Source organism: Aulostomus chinensis, chromosome 21, assembly GCF_037954235.1.
Source record: "Aulostomus chinensis isolate RoL2024-O1b breed Wild chromosome 21, RoL_Achi_v1.0, whole genome shotgun sequence".
NCBI classification, from domain to species: domain Eukaryota; kingdom Metazoa; phylum Chordata; class Actinopteri; order Syngnathiformes; family Aulostomidae; genus Aulostomus; species Aulostomus chinensis.
This window is the reverse complement of record NC_141340.1, coordinates 24545656-24566171: the sequence shown is the minus strand read 5'-3', so window position 1 is coordinate 24566171 and position 20516 is coordinate 24545656. Positions and strand designations below refer to the sequence as shown.

The window sequence follows — 20516 nt, the reverse complement described above, 5'->3', positions numbered from 1 at the left end:
CCAGCCTCTACACAGCTGGGACCACAACGCTGGGACTGACCATCTCTTTCTCTTCTGCCCCCCAGCAGTGACCAGACCCTACTACGACTTCCTCCTGCGGCAGAAGCACCCCTCCCTCCCTACTGCCCTGCCCCAGCAGCAGGTGTTCATGCTGGCTGAACCCAAACGCAAAGCCTCCACCTTCTGGCACAACATCGGCAGACTGACACCCTTCAAGAAGTAAAAGGAACTAGTCCCCTCAACTCAGAGGGGGCGGGGAGAGGGGAGGAGGGGGCTCGTGGCTGAACGGACCCGTTTGAATTCTTCCTCTTTTCTGTCCTACTCGTAACAACATCCTAACATCAAGGAGAGGCTGATGATGCTGAGGAGGAGATTCAGGAAAGCACTTTATTGGTGGTTAACAATCAGACTAGCGAAGGTCGACTAACTCACAGTGACTGGTACTAAAAGACTGCTGGACTGCTGCGAGGGACGCCACCGCCACCGGAACCAGTCGCCTGGCACCAGAACTGTCTTGTTTATTTCCACTGTTGTTTTGGTTGTGTTCTGATTCGACAGATGCCAACGGTTCGCAGTGCCAGAAGATTCGTTTTTATATTTGTTTGTTCTTTGTCCGCTTATGAAAAAAAGAGGAAAATGAGGGCGGTGATGAAGTTTCTTGTGCTTTTCTTTGTGCAAATATATGATTTTGTTCTTTTCACGCTAAGTGTGATCTCCATCCACCAGGGTTCAGTTCTGTGTTCTCTGGAGCATTTGTGGTAGTGTAATGCTTGATAAACTAACAAATGCTGTCCAAAGAAGACTCACCACACAGGAGGAAGTTTTGATTTTCGCCAAACAAAGTGCAGCAGCAGCTGCCAGTGGTAGAGCCGAGCCCTCGCACCCTCCACCACGCCCACCAAGCCCCACTCCCGCTCTTTCTTCTTCTGTTTGTTTAAGTGCCATTGGAAATGTGTCATGGATGACTTACGATGCATGGATGTGATGAAAAAATACTGTGAATAATATTTTTTTATCTCGGAAGAATCCTGCTATATTTACCCAGGATCAGGAGGTGAGGATTCATTGCTAACACACGCACACACACACACACACACACACACACACACACACTTACTTCTGATCTCCTGCTTTGTGTACCTGGTCAGATCAGTGATTCGCTCTGTTAGTGCATTCAGTGAAATGTACTCTCTCTCACCTTTATGTTCAAATGTTTTAGCTTCTGATGATCCGGAATATTAAACATTCCTAAACTCACTCAAGCCGCCGCCGGTGCAGGTGATGGTTCTTTCTGATGGTTTCAGAAACGCTCGTGTGGCGGCCGATGTGGATGAGTGAGGTTTGGCTCTAGCGCTTTTAGTGGCTAAATAGTTTCAATGGTTTCATTGGTTGACTGGTCTGAACGGGTTCAGCTCTTTAAAAGTCCGACGAATGCCGGCGTGACGGAGACACTCCCCCCAAATTGCTACGATTGTCCTCGTTGTCCTCCGAGTGTTCAGGGTCACTTCTATGCTGCTGTCAAAAGACAGAAAATCATGAACCAACTTGACTTCCTGCCTTCATGAACGACCTGGGAGCGTGCGGGACACGGTAGAGTCCATGACGACCACGGGGACCAGCTGACCTGCAGGGCCGGACCAATCAGCCGGAAGACACCCTCAACTGAAACACGCCCCCGGTGACTTTCCTGAGGGAGCTCCTGGGACAAGGAGAGCTGCGGCAGGGTACTGCACCTGTACACTGAAGCAACTATCACTCAGTAGTACAGAGTAGTACAGGAGTAGTTCAAGGTAGAACAGAGCCATAGAATAATACCACAGAGTCATAGATTAGTACTGCAGTAACTTTACATGGTAGTACAGTTGTAGGAGAGCCCTACAGGAGTAGTGCAAGGTGGAATAGAGCCGAAGAGTAGTAGCACAGAGTCGTAGAGTAGTACTACAGTAGGAATACAGTAGTTATACAAAGAGGGAAAGTAGTATAGAGTCGTATAGTAGTAGTACAGTAGTTCTGCAGTAGTTGTACAGAGAATTACAGTAGCAGTAGTAGTCATACAGGAATAGTTCAACGTAGAACAGAATGGTGTGGGAGTACAGAGTCGTTGAGTAGTACTACAGTAGTACAGTAGTGCTGCAGTAGTTGTACAAAGTAGTACAGTAGTAGTACTGAGTCATACAGGAGTAGTTCAACATAGAACAGAGTCGTAGAGTAGTACTACAGTAGTAGGACAGTAGTTGTACAGAGTCGTACAGGGGTAGTTCAAGGTAGAATGGAGTCGTAGATTTGTAGTACAGTAGTTCTGCAGTAGTTGTACAGAGTGGTACAGTAGTACTGAGTTTTACAGGAGTAGTTCAAGGTCGAACAGAGTCATAGAATAGTAGTACTACAGTCGTAGGACAGTCGTAGTACAGGAGCAGTACAGCAGTAGTACAGGAGGAGCTGCCTAGGGGGAAGCATATGCCGACAGATGGAGACGTACAGCTGGAGGGCAGCTGTTGTGGTAATAACCCCCCACCCCCGTAACCCTGTGTTGTTCACTCTCTCAATGCTCCCTCAGGTGTACTGCTACTTTAATCGCTTTCAGCACCACTTTATACGACGTTTTGGTGTAATACAGAGGTTTCTGTCACTTAACTCTTTAGCAGGACTTTGCTCTGAAATTCCTCGTTCTATTTGCCACAGGTCCGCTAGCTCACCTTAGCATACTAGCTATGGCCGCTCTCTCTCTTTCCGCCTCTCCCCCCACCTCTCCCTCCCTCTCCTGCTCCATGTGCCAGATGTTTAGTTACTCCTCTGACTCCTTTAGTGTTAATGGTACGTGTAAAAAGTGTAGTTTGTTTGTAGTCCTGGAGGCGAGGCTTAGTGAGTTAGAGACTCGGCTCCGCACCATGGAAGCTAGCGCTAGTCCTTTACCTTCAGGAGCTGCTCAGTCCACCTTAGCGGGTGCAGAGCCACCTAGCCTAGCCACCGCTAGCAGCTCCCCTGCAGCTCCCGAGCAGCCGGGAACTAGCCAGTCCCGCTGGGTGACATCACGAGGGAAACCTAGACGCAGTAAGCCCGTGTTTGCCCACCAACCCTTCATGTTTCCAACCGCTTTTCCCCACTCAGCGACACACCCGCTGAGAGTGAAACTCTGCATGTCGGCTCTGTTGCTCGCAGCCTCGCTGTGAAGCCGACATCAGTCATTGGCAGTTCTGTTCTTCGCAACGTGAAGGTGGAGACTCCAGCGAGCATAAAGTGCATCCCAGGGGCCAGAGCGGGCGACGCTGAGGCTAAAGATGCTGGCAAAACGTGAGGTTAAATACAGTAAGATTGTGATACATGTCGGCGCTAATGACACCCGGCTTCGCCAGTCGGAATTAACTAAAGTTAACATGGCTTCGGTGGGCAACTACGCTAAAACAATGTCGGACTCCGTAGTTTTCTCTGGCCCGCTGCCCAATTTAGCGAGTGACGTCATGTTTAGCCGCATGCGTTCATTCCATCGCTGGATGTCCAGGTGGTGCTGAGATAACAACGTGGCTCACAGACAATTGGAGCTCCTTCTGGGGAAAGCCTGGTCTGATTGGGAGAGATGGCGTCCATCCTACTTTGGATGGTGCATCTCTCTTATCTAGGAACAGAGGCCAGTTTGTTAGCCATACTAATCCCTGACAAGCACCCAGAGTTCAGACCAGCAGGCAGAGCTGCAGGTTAGCACGCCCTCTGCTGGTTCCTTGGTGTTGTCACCCACCCAGCCTATAGAAACTGTGTCTGCCCCGAGGCTTTATAAGCCTGCACCCAAATCTGGAGGGGTAACTTATAGCAACTTAGTTCAAATTAAAACCACTGCTCCAGCAAACCAACCCAGTAAAACTATTAAATGTGGTTTGGTAAATATTCAATCTCTCCCATCCAAGTCTCTCCTAGTGAACGACTTAATTACTAATTATCAGATTGGTGTATTAGCACTCACTGAAACCTGGGAGCAGCAAGATGAGTGTGTTAGTTTAAATGAATCTTGCCCTCCTGGTTACATTAACTACCATGTACCTCGCACCACTGGCAGAGGAGGAGGAGCTGCAATCTATCAGTCAAATTTGCTCATTAACCCTCCACCTAATTGTTCATTAATTCATTTGAGAGCCTGACTGTCAGCTTCTCCCTCCCAGACTGGAAAGCAGAGAAACCACTCTTACTTGCTGGGGTGTACCGTCCTCCTGCACCTTATTCTGAGTTCTTAGAAGAACTCCCTGACTTTCTGTCTAACTTGGCATTGAACTCAGACAAAGTCATTCTAGTGGGTGACTTTAACATCCATGTGGACGTCAATGATGATTCTCTGGCCACTGCGTTTAAGTCGCTTCTTGATTCTGTTGGCTTCTGTCAGAGGGTAAACAAACCCACTCACACTTTTAATCACATCCTTGATTTAGTACTCACTTATGGAATAGAAGCTGACCTCATCATAGTTCTTCCTCAGAACCCTGTCTTGTCTGATCACTCCTTAATTACATTTGAATTTACTTTAACAAATTATATCCTACCTGGGAAAAAGTCCCGCTTCAGTAGATGTCTATCTGACACTGCTGTTTCTAGATTTAGGAGCTTATTCCAGCAGAGCTTGCTGCCACATCTTGTAGTGATATAATGGGCAGTTATGCTGATTCCACCCCACCCAGGTGGACTATCTTGTGGACAGCACTGAAGCAGCACTCCTTGGGACACTTGATGCAGTAGCTCCCCTGAAGAAGAAGGTTATCAACCAGAAAAGAATAGTTCCCTGGTACAGCCCAGAGCTGCGTGCCTTAAAACAGAAGACCAGACAACTGGAAAGGAAGACACATTCCAGCCAGCACGAGGAAGTCCACCAAGCCTGGAAGGAGAGTTTCTTAATACCATCATCTGTCATCACCACTACTTGTTGCACTTTGTAGTTTGGCCTTGGTGTCTCTCAGTCTCTCTGTGTTTCCACAGATCCACCAGAGCCCCAACCGCCGCCTGCATCCCCCCCCCCCTCTTATTCCCTACTGTTACACCGGCCTGCGCTCCCCTTCCATGAACCAGTCTACCATCCAGTCCCCCATCAAGCTGGCTTGCTCTCCCTGCCTCCCCTCCCATGAACCAGTCTACCATCCAGTCCCCCATCAAGCTGGCTTGCTCTCCCTGCCTCCCCTCCCATGAACCAGTCTACCATCCAGTCCCCCATCAAGCTGGCTTGCTCTCCCTGCCTCCCCTTCCATGAACCAGTCTACCATCCAGTCCCCCATCAAGCTGGCTTGCTCTCCCTGCCTCCCCTTCCATGAACCAGTCTACCATCCAGTCCCCCATCAAGCTGGCTTGCTCTCCCTGCCTCCCCTTCCATGAACCAGTCTACCATCCAGTCCCCCATCAAGCTGGCTTGCTCTCCCTGCCTCCCCTTCCATGAACCAGTCTACCATCCAGTCCCCCATCAAGCTGGCTTGCTCTCCCTGCCTCCCCTTCCATGAACCAGTCTACCATCCAGTCCCCCATCAAGCTGGCTTGCTCTCCCTGCCTCCCCTTCCATGAACCAGTCTACCATCCAGTCCCCCATCAAGCTGGCTTGCTCTCCCTGCCTCCCCTTCCATGAACCAGTCTACCATCCAGTCCCCCATCAAGCTGGCTTGCTCTCCCTGCCTCCCCTCCCATGAACCAGTCTACCATCCAGTCCCCCATCAAGCTGGCTTGCTCTCCCTGCCTCCCCTCCCATGAACCAGTCTACCATCCAGTCCCCCATCAAGCTGGCTTGCTCTCCCTGCCTCCCCTCCCATGAACCAGTCTACCATCCAGTCCCCCATCAAGCTGGCTTGCTCTCCCTGCCTCCCCTTCCAGAAGCTTCCTTCTTCAACTGTTATTAACATTTCCATGTTTCCTCCATTCTGTGTTATAAACTGTTTTCTTCTCTGTACCAACATCTCCTGCACGTCTGTCCCTCCTGGTGAGGGATCCCTCCTCCCCTCCTCACCCTGAGGTTTCTCCCATTTTTCCCTGTTCAAGGTTTTCTATGGAGTTTCTCCTCAGTCGATGTGAGGCTCTGAGGGCAGAGGATGTTGTTATGATGCCATGAAGCCTGGAGACAAACTGGTGGGGAAAACAGGCCACAAAGAAAACTGCCTTGCCTTGCCTTGCCACTCACAGCAGGAGATCATGTGATTGGGCAGCCAACCCCTCGGGGGCGTGGCTCCTCTGATGCTGTTGAACATTTGCAGGTGTAAATGACACAAACGTGATAGAACAGGAACCCGTTTATTAGCATCAGAGAGCAGGAGAACCAGGCTGGCAGAAGCAGACAACCAGGAGAGGCTGCTTCGTGCTGCACATGAGCTGCTGCTACCACTGCGTCTGGAATTGCTGAGCAGCGTACAAACGCCTTCTGGTCTGCTGAGCTTCCTCTTCCTCCTCCTCTTCCTCCTCCATGCCTCGTTGCCGTTGCAGGACGCTGTGAGACTTAGAACGAAACAAAGCGAGATGAATCAGGTTCCACTGTGGTTCTGAAGCTCCGCCCCTTTGAGCGGAGGCATCCATTCAGTCCCCCCAGAGGGGAAGGAGCCACCGGATCCACGAGCCAGCAGGCCTGTTCACAGTTCTGTGTTCTCGTGAAACAGAACCAGGATGCTGAGGTGCCTGTTATGAGAACCCAGTGTGAAGGCATGACGGATGTCCTATCTGTGCTGGGCCAGGCCCTGGTCCCAGTTTGGCTAATTACCCGGCACACACGGAGGCGTCATGAGGAGAGGTATCGTTCTACACCTGCTGCCTGCTTCCCTCATGTCTACTAACACTTGTTTCATCTGCTACGACATCAGTTTGTCGTCTTCTCTGGTGTCGGTGTGGCTTGGTGCTCCTACGCCGTTCAGTCAGGATTTTATCAGGTTTTGATGGGACGTTGCACCCTGAGCCTGATCAGTGACACTGATGCTGCAGCTAGTTGCTGCTAACTGATCAGAATGATCAGCTGATATTGTTACCTATTTGTACTGGAACAGTTTGAAATGCTGATGCTGAGGGACTTTTTGACGATGTGGCCTCAAAGACATGTGGACTCACCCGTCTGGCTGTGGCTGGGTGCCGAACGTGGGCTCCACGGGGTTGGTTGGAGGTGGAGAGGAATGTTGACCTGAGGCTGAGGCCCGGGGGGAAGCTCAGAGGTGGACTGGGGTAGCGGCTCACAAAGGAAGCAGAATGGTCGCTGACAGGGGAGTCCAGGCGTCCCAGGAGGGACTCGGACATCTGGATCCGTCCACTGAAGATCTGTGGAGACACAAGGACGGTGCCATGAGAGGACCATCTGCTGCTGCTGGACGGTCTCCACCCAGAGCTGAGTGATGCCTGGCGGCCGAACCTTCACCCAGAGATTCGGGGTTCATCCTGAACAGGACCGGCCCGAGCCTGAGCACAGCTGATTCTGCCACCTCCCCCCAACACCGCCATCACCAGGTGGAGTAAACTGTGCTGGATGATTACTGACATAGATGTCACGCTATCATGTGACATCATCAAGTATTAATGCAGATGGGTTAGGAACTCTTGTCATTCATTTATTAAATTATGTTCTCCCTTCTTTAAGATATTTAATATACTAAAAACAACAAAAAGCAAAAAAAGACTGCTTAGTTTGCTTATGCCTCAGCCGGCCCTGATCCTGAACCATACACAAGAAACTCCCACGGCGTCAGGCCCGTTTAGCAGTTCAACCAATCAGGGATCTGTGCTCCTAAACTACTGGGGAAAACTCTGCCTGCAAAGCATCTGGTCACATGACCCAGGCGTGGGCTGCCGGTCTGTTCGTTTGTTTGTCTCACACACGTCTGACCCTTGAGGGAGTTTGTCCCAACCGGCCTCAAACTTCTACTGGGATGAGCTGCGAAGATTTTGAGGGTCAAAAGTCGCTGTCAACTCAGGAAACACAGTATCCTGGAACGCTGTGGGGACGTCTCTCCAGATAAAAATCAAATTTCCACTGAGACTCAACGATGCCCTGAAGTCCAGTTGGGGTCAAAGGTCAACGTGTACTACAACTGCGATGCCGTATTTCTAGTTTTCACTTTCTTTTTGCCATTTTCATTTCTTTCCCAGGAAGTTCAACATTTTAACTGGATAGTTTTCAGGAAGTTTTAATACTTTTGGAAATGTCTCCAATCGTATACAAATACTTCAGTAGGGAAGTTGCTCTTTTTAAAGACTGAGACACTTCTTTGATGTTTTCAGTTGTTCTTCCAGATTATCGACCCGTGGTTCCATCTATTCAGATCCCTCATGTTCACTGAGCAGAGACTGGTGACCTTGGGGGAGGTCACTTCTACTTCCATGCTTATTTGGGGTCGTTGTCAGTTTACCTCCAGGTCCTTCTGCGTATCCATGGCAACCAGGTTGTGGTAGGTGTGTGTGTAGACCTCCAGCGCTTTAGCATGGAAAAGCATCTCCACTGTGACGAAATCCATGAAAATCCTCTGACCAAGAACAGCAAGACAATACAACGGTTGTTACATAACCTGATTTTGTGTGTGGGGGTGTGGGGGTGTGTGTCGCACAGACTTTGACATCCTCTAGTTTCTGTCTCTGGAAGTCTGTGATTGTCTCCTCCAGCTGTCTGGCGCTCCGCTCGGCACTGTTCGAGGCTTTCTGGGCGTTGACCTCAGCCTGTCAATCAACACGGAACAGCCCACATGACCCTGGATCTTGTTCAAGGTGATGATATTGAAGATGTTCCCTTTACCTGAGACTGAAAGGCCTTGTCAAGAAAATAGTTCTCAGGTGTGAGTTTGAGCTGCATGAAGGTTCGACAGTTCTACTTCACTGTTTTCCGTAGGAAGGATACGATACTCTGTCGGTCTGCTGGGTTCCTGCGTCGAACCTTCTCCAGTTTCTGCACCTCCTTCAGCTCTCGGCTGATATCAGCACTGAACATCTTCACATCTGCCTGGAGGAGGAGACACAGAGATCCGCCGTGATCAGGAGACCAGACACAGACTCGTCCCCTCAACGTGCTGCGGCGGCTCCGGCTGCTCGTCTTAGCGAAGCTCCTTCCTGGGAAACTGTCGGTCAGTGTCTCCTCCGGTCCAAACTCACCTTCTTCTTCTTGACGATGTCTCCGTATGTTCTGAGAGGAGCGACGACTCGTGTCTCCAGTCTCTCCACCTGCAACAGCAAAGTGAAGCCAGCACACTAAGACTGCAGCAGGGAGAGGAATAGGTCTCTGGAGGGTTAGTAAGTGTGTGTCCGTGACCTGGGCCTGCCTGTAGTCCTGCACCATGGCCAGGTCCTCGGCCAGGTTCCTCAGGCCAACCTGGAGCTCCGGATCCTCTGTCCTGGAGAAGTCAAAGAGCTGAGCCACCAGCAGGTCGGCCTTGTCCCGGACCCGGGCCGTCTTCCTGGTGTAGGAGGCCAGCACACTGCAGATCCTTCCCAGGTGCCTCTCAGCCTGGGCCACCGTCTGCTCCAGGGTCTTCACATGCACGTCCCTGCAGACACAGAACCAGGCACTAGGACGTGTGTGGGTGTTAGATTGTTGAAGATGGAGCTCATGCTGTTTCATTGTCAAATATCAGTGACACGCCGAGCGACTGGAAACCAGCAGCCAATCAACTCCTGGACCTGGTCTGGCACAGCTGGACCAGTTCTGCCAGGCTTCTCACAGCATCAGCTCATCACTTCTACATGATTAATGAATCAGTGAATCCACATTTTTAGTCTCCCTTACATTTTAGCATATAAAGTCCTGTACTCAATCATCATTTGTATTACTTGTGTACTTTTACTGCGATGTGTGACCTCAACTACTGAGGTGCTCCACTCGTGAGTTAACAGGATGTTAGACATAGAGAACCTGACACCGGTGACACACGGTACCTGGAGAAGAAGCCGTTCATGTTGCTCTGGTTCTGGCGGCTCCTCCAGTCTGATGTTTGCCTTCCTGCCTGAACCAGGTAACGGAGGATGGTCGCCATGGAAACCCTAACAACAGACTGCTGCTGTGTGATGCTGCTGGCCACATGGCGGCAGCAGAGCCTGGCTCTTCCTGCTCCCCCCTCAGACTTCATAAGAAGCTTCACTGTTGATGATTATGTTCCTCTCCAGTTGAACCGAATGTACATCAAACCCAGACTGTTCACTTTAATTCTGATTCAAGGGTTTTTTAGCTGAAAAGAAATATAACAGGATTTCTAATTATCCTCCATTTCAGGGCCGTTACTACAGTTTCAAAGCTGTTAGGAGTTCAAGTTTGTTTAAGTGGAAATATGAGAGCAACTAAACCAGCACTCAAACTAAAAACACTCATACATTTTACTACTACTACTACTACTACGACTACTACTACGACTACTACTACCAGCTACCATGACACAGAGGAGTGACCTGCCTCTGGGAGAGATTCTAGTGACTCATGACTTCATCTGGTTATCATGAGGTGAAGTCATGTATTAGACACTAAAAGTCTATCTGATGAAAGCATGAATATTCATGTGTTAACATGAATATTCATGTGTTAACATGCCAGGACAACTCAGGCTCACAGCCAAAGGATTCCTCACCACTGCAGTAGGTTCATCCACCAGGTGGTGACATTTTGCAGGAAACTCGAGTTCCCAGTATTATGTATATGTTCTCAAAGGTGTCAGCAGTGTGAGTGAGTGTGTTTGTGTGTATGGTGTAGGTGTGTGACTCAGCCATGTTAGTCACACCATGCTGCTCTGTGGTGTTGGAGACGGTTTGAGTCCTTCTCTCCTGACTCACCACCATGAAGGTGCGGCATGTGTTGTGATGATGATGCATCCTGACCACGTGGTCGATGTTACAAGAACCACAGCACAAGTCTGAGACTGAAATGATTTGATTCCAGTTGAATCTGGTTTTCAGATGTAGAGAATCAGTCATGTGACTGCAGAGGACAGAACGCTTGTGCTGAGAGGAACTGACGGAAAACTCAGATCCATACAAGTGCTGTAGTACTGCTGTCGTGGGGTAGGGTTGAATGAACAGCCGCAGCAACAACAACAACAACAATCATAATACTAACAACAACAATACAAATCACAATGTAACAATAACAATAATAATACTAACAACAACAAGAAAACAATAATAATACTATCGACAGCAATAACAATAACAACAATCATAATACAAAACAAAACAATCGTAACACTAACAACAATAACAACAATATAACAAACACAATATAACAATAATAATACTAACAACAATAACAAAAACAATATAACAATAATAATACTAACAACAATAACAAAAACAATATAACAAACACAATATAACAATAATAATACCAACAACAATAACAAAAACAATATAACAAAAACAATATAACAAATAATAATACTCACAACAACAATATAACAACAACAACAATAATCATAATAACAATAATGGGCCATGTTCCGCTCTGCCATTGTTGAGGTGGCTGCTGTGAGCTGTGGTCACAAGGCTGCTGGGGCCGGCCGCGGCGGTGGTCCCCGAACCCGCTGGTGGACACCAGAGGTGAGGGGAGCCGTCAGGCTGAAGAAGGAGGCTTACAGGGCATGGCTGGCCTGTGGATCTCCAGAGGCAGCCAAGCGGTACCGGCAGGCCAAACGGTGTGCAGCTGTGGTGGTCACCAAGGCAAAACTCGGGCGTGGGAAGAGTTTGGTGAGGCCATGGAGAACGACTATCGGTCGGCTCCGAAAAGGTTCTGGCAAACCGTCCGTCACCTCAGGGGGGGAAGGTGGCAACTTACCCGTACTGTTTACAGTGGGGGCAGGAGGCTGCTGATGTCCACTGGGGAGATAATTGGGCGGTGGAAGGAATACTTTGAGGAACTCCTCAATCCCACCAATTCGTACTCCATGGAGGAGACAGAGTCTGGGGAGTGCTTGGGGGGGGTCGTCCAATCTCCGGGGCAGAAGTCGCCGAGGCAGTTAAACAAGTCCGCAGAGCTCCGGGGGTGGATGAGATCTGCCCTAGGTATCTCAAGGCTCTGGAAGTTGTGGGGCTGTCTTGGCTGACACGTCTCTGCAACATTGCGTGGACATCTGGGGCAGTGCTTTTGGAGTGGCAGACCGGGGTGGTGGTCCCCGTTTTTAAGAAAGGGGACCAGAGGGTGTGTTCCAACTATCGGGGGATCACACTCCTCAGCCTCCCTGGTAAGGTCGACTCCAGGGTACTGGAGAGGAGGGTCAGGGCAATAGTTGAACCTCAGATTGAGGAGGAGCAATGTGGTTTTCGTCCCGGCCGTGGAACCGTGGATCAGCTCTTCACCCTTGCTAGGGTGCTGGAGGGGTCATGGGAGTTTGCCCAACCAGTCCACATGTGCTTTCAGGACTTGGAGAAGGCTTACGACCGTGTTCCCAGGAGCATACTGTGGTGGGTACTCTGGGAGTATGGGGTGGATGGCCCTTTACAAAGGGCCATTCGGTCATTCTACCGGAGGAGCGAGAGTCTGGTCCGTGTGGCCGGTAGTAAGTCGGACTTGTTCCCAGTGAGGGTTGGAGTCCGCCAAGGCTGCCCTTTGTCACTGTTTTTGTTCATAACTTAACTAATAACTAATTTTGTTCATGACAGAATTTCTAGGCGCAGCCAGGTGGTGGAGGGGGTCGAGTTTGGTGGCGGGAGGGTGTCATCTTTGCTGTTTGTGGATGACGTAGTCCTCTTAGCGCCATCGGGCCACGACCTCCAGCTCTTGCTGGGACAGTTTGCAGCCAAATGTGAAGCGGCTGGGATGAGAATCAGCACCTCCAAGTCTGAGGCCATGGTCCTCAGCTGGAAAAGGGTGGTTTGCCCTTTCTGGGTTGGGGGGGAGGTCTTACCTCAGGTGGAGGAGTTCTCGGGGTCTTGTTCATGAGTGAGGGTAGGATGGAGCGGGAGATTGACAGGTGGATTGGGGCGGCATCCGCAGTGATGGGGGTGCTAAACCACTCTGTTGTGGTAAAGAGGGAGCTTAGCCAAAAGGCGAGGCTCTCGATTTACCGGTCAATCTACGTTCCAACCCTCACCTGTGGTCATGAGCTTTGGGTAATGACTGAAAGAACAAGATCCTGAATAAAGTGGCTGAAATGAGTTTCCTCTTCAGGGAGGCTGGGCTCTCCCTTAGAGACAGGGCGAGAAGCTCAGTCTATATATACATATATATATATATGTACATATATATATACACACACACACACACACACACACATGTATATAGTCTTTATTTTCTCTTCTTTGCTATTTTTCGATAAGGTTTCATTTATGTCTTTTCTATGGTAACAGTGCTGTGAATGAATGTTTAGGAGAGTGCAATTTCCCTGGCGGAACGTCCAAAAGGGATTAATAAAGTAGTCCGTCTGTCTGTCTGTCTGCTCCCATTAGGTGACATAATCCAGAAGCACTCGATCAACTTCCACTGTTATGACGATGACACACAACTTTACTTGTCGATGGAGCCAGACGACACAAGCCAGTTTACTAATCTGCTAGACTGCCTGAAAGACATTAAATCCTGGATGTCCTCTAACTTCTTACTGCTAAATTCAGATCAAACTGAGGTCATCATTTTTGGACCTAAACCCCTCAGGGACACCTCTCTAACCAGATCACTACTCTAGATGGCATCACCCTGACCCTGAGGACAACTGCAAGGAACCTTGGAGTCATTTTTGACCAGGACCTTTCCTTCAGCTCCCACATAAATCATGTGACCAGGACCGCCTTCTTCCATCTGCAGTATCACTAAGATTAGGAACATCCTTTCCCAGAGTGATGCTGAGAAATTGGTGCATGCATTTATCACTTCTAGGCTGGACTACTGCAACTCTCTCCTGTCAGGATGTCCTAAATACTCTCTAAAGAGTCTCCAGCTGGTCCAGAACGCTGCAGCGAGGGTTTTGACGGGAGTTTAGAAGAGAGAACACATCTCTCCCACTTTAGCTTCTCTCCTTCCTGTAGGATCTAGAATCCACTTCAAAGTCCTTCTGCTGACTCATCAGGCTCTCAATGATGAAGCTCCATCCTCTCTGAAAGAACTCATTAGTCCCTCCTGTCCCACCAGAGCACTCCGCTCCCAGAATGCAGGTCTGTTAGTGACTTCCAGTATCAATAAAAACAGACTGGGAGGTAGAGCCTTTAGTTACCGGGCTCCTCTACTGTGGAACCAGCATCTCTCCATGGGTCAGAGAGGCAGACACTCTGACTACTTTGAAGTCCAGGCTTAAGACCTTCCTCTATGACAGAGCCTTCAGTTAGGACTGGTTCAGGTAGCTCTGAACCATTGATAGCTATGCTGCTACAGGCTTAGACTGCTGGGGGACACATCAGGTTACATGGAGCCCTTCCCTCCCCTCCTCTCCTCTCCTCTCCTCTCTCCTCCTCTCCTCTCCTCTCCCCTCCTCTCCTCTCTTCTCCTCTCCTGTCCTCTCATTACCATTACTTGTTGCACTTTGTAGTTTGGCTTTGGTGTCTCTCAGTCACTCTGTATTTCCACCGATCCACCAGGGGCCCGTTTCACAAAGCAGGTTTAGTGAAAACTCGGGGTCTATTAACCCTGAAATAAGGAAAACACTGAGTTTTCCGTTTCACAAAGGGAGGTCACTCAAACCAGAAAGAGGGTTCACTCCAGCCTGTTTCACAGACAGTGGTAACTTAAACTCTCGGTCAGTTACCGCAGTAACAGATGCTATGAAGCTAACCTGGTCTGGACCAGGTTTTTGTCAATGAACCTCAAGTTTCTCTCTGTCTCCGCCCACTTCAAGAGCCACATCCTCCATTTGATTTCCGCAGTCATCAGCAGGCGGGTTTTGGCGAGTTTTTCAACTAACATGGCAGGTCCTTTTCTTGACGATCCGTGGATGAAGGTGCAGCATTGCTGCGCACAATTAAATATTCGTCAGGAGATGAAGATCAGACCGCGCAAAGACGTCAGGACCGTTTGACATCAGTCCATCGTCTACATTCACAACCTCCTCCATCCTTACATTTGCAGCATCACCAGTCGTAGTCATGCTCTCACGTCATATATATATACATATATATATGTATATATATATATACATATATATATGTATGTATATATATATATATATACACATATATCTCAAGCCATATTACATTTTATGAAGGCACTGGTGTCTTGGGGGTTGGGTTCTAAGGATGAACTCCCTCAGCCACTGGCCTTCCTACACCCTGGCTGAGGTCCAGCCTCTGCCTCTGCCTCTGTTAGAGGTGGTGGTGCTGGACCACCACCCGTTTTACGGGCATCTGCCTTCTTTCTGTTGGCTGAGTAGAAGTCTGTTTGTTTAAAAAGGCTTAATCATTTTACAGAACATGATATCGATGAGGACATTTGTGTATGAAACCTTCATGATGTTGGGGATGAAACAACAACTGTACAGTTAAACAGCCACTTAATATTGAATTGACCTGGGGTACCCCTGAGATGGTCTGACCTGTGTGCATCATGGTTTCTGCTTCATTTTAAGTTGCTGCCAAGTGCGTTTCTCTTGCATCTAAACCATATAAACTAATGCGCAACATGGAAGCAGCTTCCTCTGTAATAATCATGACTGCAAAGGACTACATTCAAACTCTCGCCTTGACCCGAGCAGCAAAGTTCTTCCATGCCATCTCTCTCTCTTTTGCAGCTGCAGCGGTGCTGCACTTCTTTATAACGCGTGTTGGAACTCTTCACATGATGGCATCAAGATTTCCAACTCTACTAACGTGAAAAACGAAGCTCTCCGCTTCTTCGTCGCCATGGTGACTCGGTGAATTGGGGATCCATTTATGCTGTCTTTTTAGAGTTGTCATGATCGTGCTTTACCCCAGGTGAACCTACTTGGAGTTGATCAAACTGATTCAAATCTGCTGTTCTGAAACCGAAAATTCAGAGATTTCTATCGTAGGGGAGATCAACTCGGAGACCAGGATTAAACTCAGGGTTTGATGAACCTGCTTTGTGAAACGGACCCCAGAGCTCCATCTCTCTCCTCCAACTGCCGCCCACCCCCCCTTTTTTATCCCCTGCTGTTACACCGGCCTGCGCTCCCCTCCCATGAACCAGTCTACCATCCAGTCCCCCATCAAGCTGGCTTGCTCTCCCTGCCTCCCCTCCCATGAACCAGTCTACCATCCAGTCCCCCATCAAGCTGGCTTGCTCTCCCTGCCTCCCCTCCCATGAACCAGTCTACCATCCAGTCCCCCATCAAGCTGGCTTGCTCTCCCTGCCTCCCCTTCCATGAACCAGTCTACCATCCAGTCCCCCATCAAGCTGGCTTGCTCTCCCTGCCTCCCCTTCCATGAACCAGTCTGCCATCCAGTACCCCATCAAGCTGGCTTGCTCTCCCTGCCTCCCCTCCCATGAACCAGTCTACCATCCAGTCCCCCATCAAGCTGTCTTGCTCTCCCTCCCACAACAACAACAATAAAAACAACAACAACAATCTTAATAACAACAATAACAACAACAATATAACAAACACAATATAACAATAATAATACTAACAACAACAACAACAACAACATAACAACAACAATCATTATAACAACAATAATAATACTAATAACAATAACAACAACAATATAACAATAATAATACTAACAACAACAATAACAACAGCTGGCTTGCTCTCCCTGTCTCTCCCTGCCAATAACCACAATATCCATCCATCGTCATCTTCCGCTTATTCCTACATATTAAGGGTCGCGGGGGGGGGGTGGAGCCTATCCCAGCGTCAACGGGTGAGAGGCGGGGTTCACCCTGGACAGGTCGCCAGTCCATTGCAGGGCCAACATACAGAGACAGACAACCATTCAAACTCACATTCATACCTACAGTCAATTTAGAGAATCAATCAGCCTCGTCCCCAAATTGATGTCTTTGGACTGTGGAGGAAGCTGGAGTACCAGAGAGAACCCACGCAGGCATGGGGAGAACATGGAGACTCACACAGAAAGATCCCGTGCCCGAGCCGGGACTCGAACCCGGAACCTTCTTGCTGTGAGGCCACAGTGCTAACCACTGCACCACCGTGCAGCCCCAATAACCACAATATAACAATAATAATACTAACAACAACAATAACAACAGCAATAATAACAACAATATAACAATAATAAAACTAACAACAACAATAACAACAATATAAGAACAACAACAATATAACAAACACAATATAACAATAATAATACTAACAACAACAATAACAACAATATAACAACAATTATGATAACAACAATAATAATACTGACAACAATATAACAATAATAATACTAACAACAACAATATAACAATAACAATACTTACAACAACAATAACAACAGCAATAATAACCACAACATAACAATTATAATACTAACAACAACAATAACAATATAACAATAATAAAACTAACAACAACAATAACAACAATATAAGAACAACAACAATATAACAAACACAATATAACAATAATAATACTAACAACAACAATAACAACAATATAACAACAATCATTATAACAACAATAATAATATTAACAACAATAATATAACAAACACAAGATAACAATAATACTCTAACAACAACAATAACAACAATGTAACAAACACAATATAACAATAATAATACTAACAACAACATAACAACAATAACAACAACAATATAACAACACTAATAATACTAACAACAACATAACAACAATATAACAACAATAACAACGGCAATCGTTTCATTAAATTGTGGATTTAAAGTCCTAATTCTGAGGAGAGCCGTGTTCTCACTCTGAGGTTGAACATCCATCTTCTCTCCACCCTCATGTTTCCTCACCCTCTCTCCTTCATCCTCCCCATGTTCCTCTATCACACCTCCCCCTCTCTTGCCCTTCTAGAGAGTCTCCAGTCCTTGTCTGTACCAACATCTACTGCACGTCTGTCCCTCCTGGTGAGGGATCCTCCTCCCCTCCTCACCCTGAGGTTTCTCCCATTTTTCCCTGTTCAAGGTTTTTCTATGGAGTTTCTCCTCAGTCGATGTGAGGCTCTGAGGGCAGAGGATGTTGTTATGATGCCATGAAGCCTGGAGACAAACTGGTGGGGAAAACAGGCTACAAAGAAAACTGCCTTGCCTTGCCTTCTTGCTCATTTCTCCTCTTCCTCCGTCTCTCATGCCTGAAGATGGAGAACAGAGTGTTCAGTCTTCTGCTGCTCACCCTGCTCTGATTGGTTGTTGTGTCGTTAGGTCTGCTGAGCTGAGCCTAATCAATAATCAACCAGTAGAAGACCATAACTTCTTGCCACGATGGCTCTAACATTTGCACCACTGACTTGATGTTCCTGGAAAGAGAACAGATTGTTGCACTGATGATAATTAATAATTAACCTCCTTCTCCAGGACAGTGTCCGTTACCCCTGAGTCTTTTTTTTTCCCTGTCCTGTTCAGCAGCATCCATGTTCCTGGTGCTTTGTTGTACTGAAGCAGTTTTACTCTGTGTTGTGCATTGAGGAGTGATTTGGTCAAAAACAATAATAATCTATAATTATGAATATAATTACACACATAACACAAAACAGTGCATTACACTATAAACACAACTAAGCTATTTCTCTGCCCAGAAAATGCCTCGTTAGGGGAATCCTTACTTGGTCGGTAAGGTATTCAAGCTCCGCGGGTCCGGCTTGGGTCGGAGGGCAGCAGAAACAGCGGCGGGCAGCCTGCACGGATCTGCTGAAGTCGACTGGTGGAGGGGTGAACAAGCTTGGCCAAGCACTGCCAGGCCAAGGTGTGAAGAGAACCAGAACGGCAGGCGAACCTCCAGTCAAGCGGGGCGCGAGTTTTGGGGGGTCAATGGCCAGAGATGATCCCCCTTTTTACGACTCTTTGTTTGAGATCGTGTGGTCACTCCCAATGCAGGCTTCAGAAAGGGGTGTTAGGCCTCAAAGGCCGAAAGTTCCTTCTTCAGGTGCATTAATTATCACATCTCTGAATTAATCTCTTCTCCTGGTTGTGCTGGCCCAACACCTGCAAAGGAGGAATTTGATAAACTCCTCCTGTCGCCATCTGTGTTTACCTTTATTGGGAATGGTATTAGGGCTGCACGGTGGTGCAGTGGTCAGCACTGTGGCCTCACAGCAAGAAGGTTCCGGGTTCGAGTCCCGGCTCGGGCGCGGGATCTTTCTGGGTGAGTCTCCATGTTCTCCCTGTTCCTGCTGGGTTCTCTCTGGTACTCCAGCTTCCTCCACAGTCCAAAGACATCAATTTGGGGACGAGGCTGATTGATTCTCTAAATTGACCGTAGGTATGAATGTGAGGGTGAATGTTTGTTCGTCTCTGTCTGTTGGCCCTGCGATGGACTGGTGACCTGTCCAGGGTGAACCCCACCTCTCGCCCGTTGACGCTGGGATAGGCTCCACCCCCCCCCCCGGCGACCCTTAATGTGTCGGAATAAGCGGAAGATGACGATGGATGGACGATGGATGGGAATGGTATTGGTTCATTGATAAAGCTACCGGACTGAGGTCAGGATTGGACAGAGAGAGAGAACAGGGACAGGACGGGGAAGACAGGAGGGGGGGGACACAAAAACAACAAAAGCAAAAAAAACAACCAACAGCAACAACAATAACAACAGAAAAAAAAAGTAGCAGGAGTGTGTCGGTGTATGATGTTACACTGAAACATGACGTGTATTTTGTGAGAATCAGAGAATTGTGGATTAAATCATTGATCATTGATCGGATGCTGGTTCCGGTGCCTGGTCTGTGGGTCTCTAGGGGCCCGGTTCCTGTACCAGTTGTTAGATCAGACTCAGACCTCAAACGCACTCAGTGTGACACCGTCCCAGTTGTTGGTTCCTGCTTAAACACTTTTGCAATGTTACATGGTGGTTTCAATCAGTGCTGGGTGCTGCTGCGCACAGCCAGGAAATCAATTGTTCTGTTCCATTATGACTGAAGCGGCGGCTGAACACATCGTGTGTGTGAAAGGTGTGTGTACTCATGTGGGTGTGTGTGAATGTGAATACTAAATAGCCTGGAAATGTCAGCCTTCTGTTCTAGTCTTTTAATCACTCCTCATCACAAGGACAGCAGCAGGAAGGAAGGAAGACCCCTCCCCTTTGTAGTTTCATGAACATGCTTGCAGAAATACTGCACTCATACTCAGACGGCAGCAGATAGACGGAGTGACGCTCCTCCTTCTACTGTGCTGCTGATATTCAGGTGTGCAACGGAACCCACATCTGCACGCGTGTCAGCAGGGCTTCTGTCCGCGTACACTGGAAGACAAAAGGGAATCCCCAACCCCGAAGCGTGTGTGTGTGTGTGTGTGTGTGTGTGTGTGTTTGAACAGTTTAATTGTGGCTGAAGCCCTTCATCCATCCATTCATCCATCCATCCATCCATCCATCCATCCATCCATCCATCCTCCATCCTTCCATCCATCCATTCATCCATCATTCATCCATCCATCCATCCATCCATCCATCCATCATCCATCAATCCATCCATCATCCATCCATCCTTCCACCCATCCATCCATCCATCCATCCATCATCCATTCATCCATCCATCCATCCATC

At 48.2% G+C, this 20516-nt stretch overlaps 3 protein-coding genes across 8 annotated transcripts in view; 1 reads left to right on the top strand and 2 right to left on the bottom strand.

The window, feature by feature from the left end:
• LOC147242082 (rho guanine nucleotide exchange factor 4-like) overlaps nucleotides 1-1255 on the top strand; it is a 94296-nt gene extending 93041 nt beyond the window's left edge. For 5 of the 6 annotated variants that reach the window (XM_086190911.1, XM_086190906.1, XM_086190909.1 and 2 more), the window contains one exon: nucleotides 66-1255. In XM_086190911.1, coding sequence (XP_086047037.1) covers nucleotides 66-223 — 158 coding nt within the window. In that variant the 3' untranslated portion in view covers nucleotides 224-1255. The remainder of the gene's footprint in view (nucleotides 1-65) is intronic. The other variant, XM_086190907.1, reaches the window with a different exon arrangement.
• A 5075-nt stretch (nucleotides 1256-6330) lies between these two features.
• Nucleotides 6331-8773, bottom strand: LOC147242081 (CBY1-interacting BAR domain-containing protein 1-B-like). The gene is made up of 5 exons (XM_086191400.1): nucleotides 8717-8773; nucleotides 8536-8640; nucleotides 8337-8450; nucleotides 7048-7251; nucleotides 6331-6447 (listed from the first exon to the last, which is right to left on the bottom strand). Exons 1-5 carry the CDS (start codon nucleotides 8771-8773, stop codon nucleotides 6331-6333), a joined length of 597 nt encoding a protein of 198 aa, XP_086047526.1.
• A 15-nt stretch (nucleotides 8774-8788) lies between these two features.
• Nucleotides 8789-10241, bottom strand: LOC147242080 (CBY1-interacting BAR domain-containing protein 2-like). Its single transcript, XM_086191398.1, has 4 exons — nucleotides 9850-10241; nucleotides 9227-9461; nucleotides 9070-9138; nucleotides 8789-8920 (listed from the first exon to the last, which is right to left on the bottom strand). The coding sequence occupies exons 1-4, from the start codon at nucleotides 10038-10040 to the stop codon at nucleotides 8789-8791; spliced, it is 627 nt and encodes a 208-aa protein (XP_086047524.1). The 5' UTR covers nucleotides 10041-10241.
• Between the last annotated feature and the right edge of the window lie 10275 nt (nucleotides 10242-20516).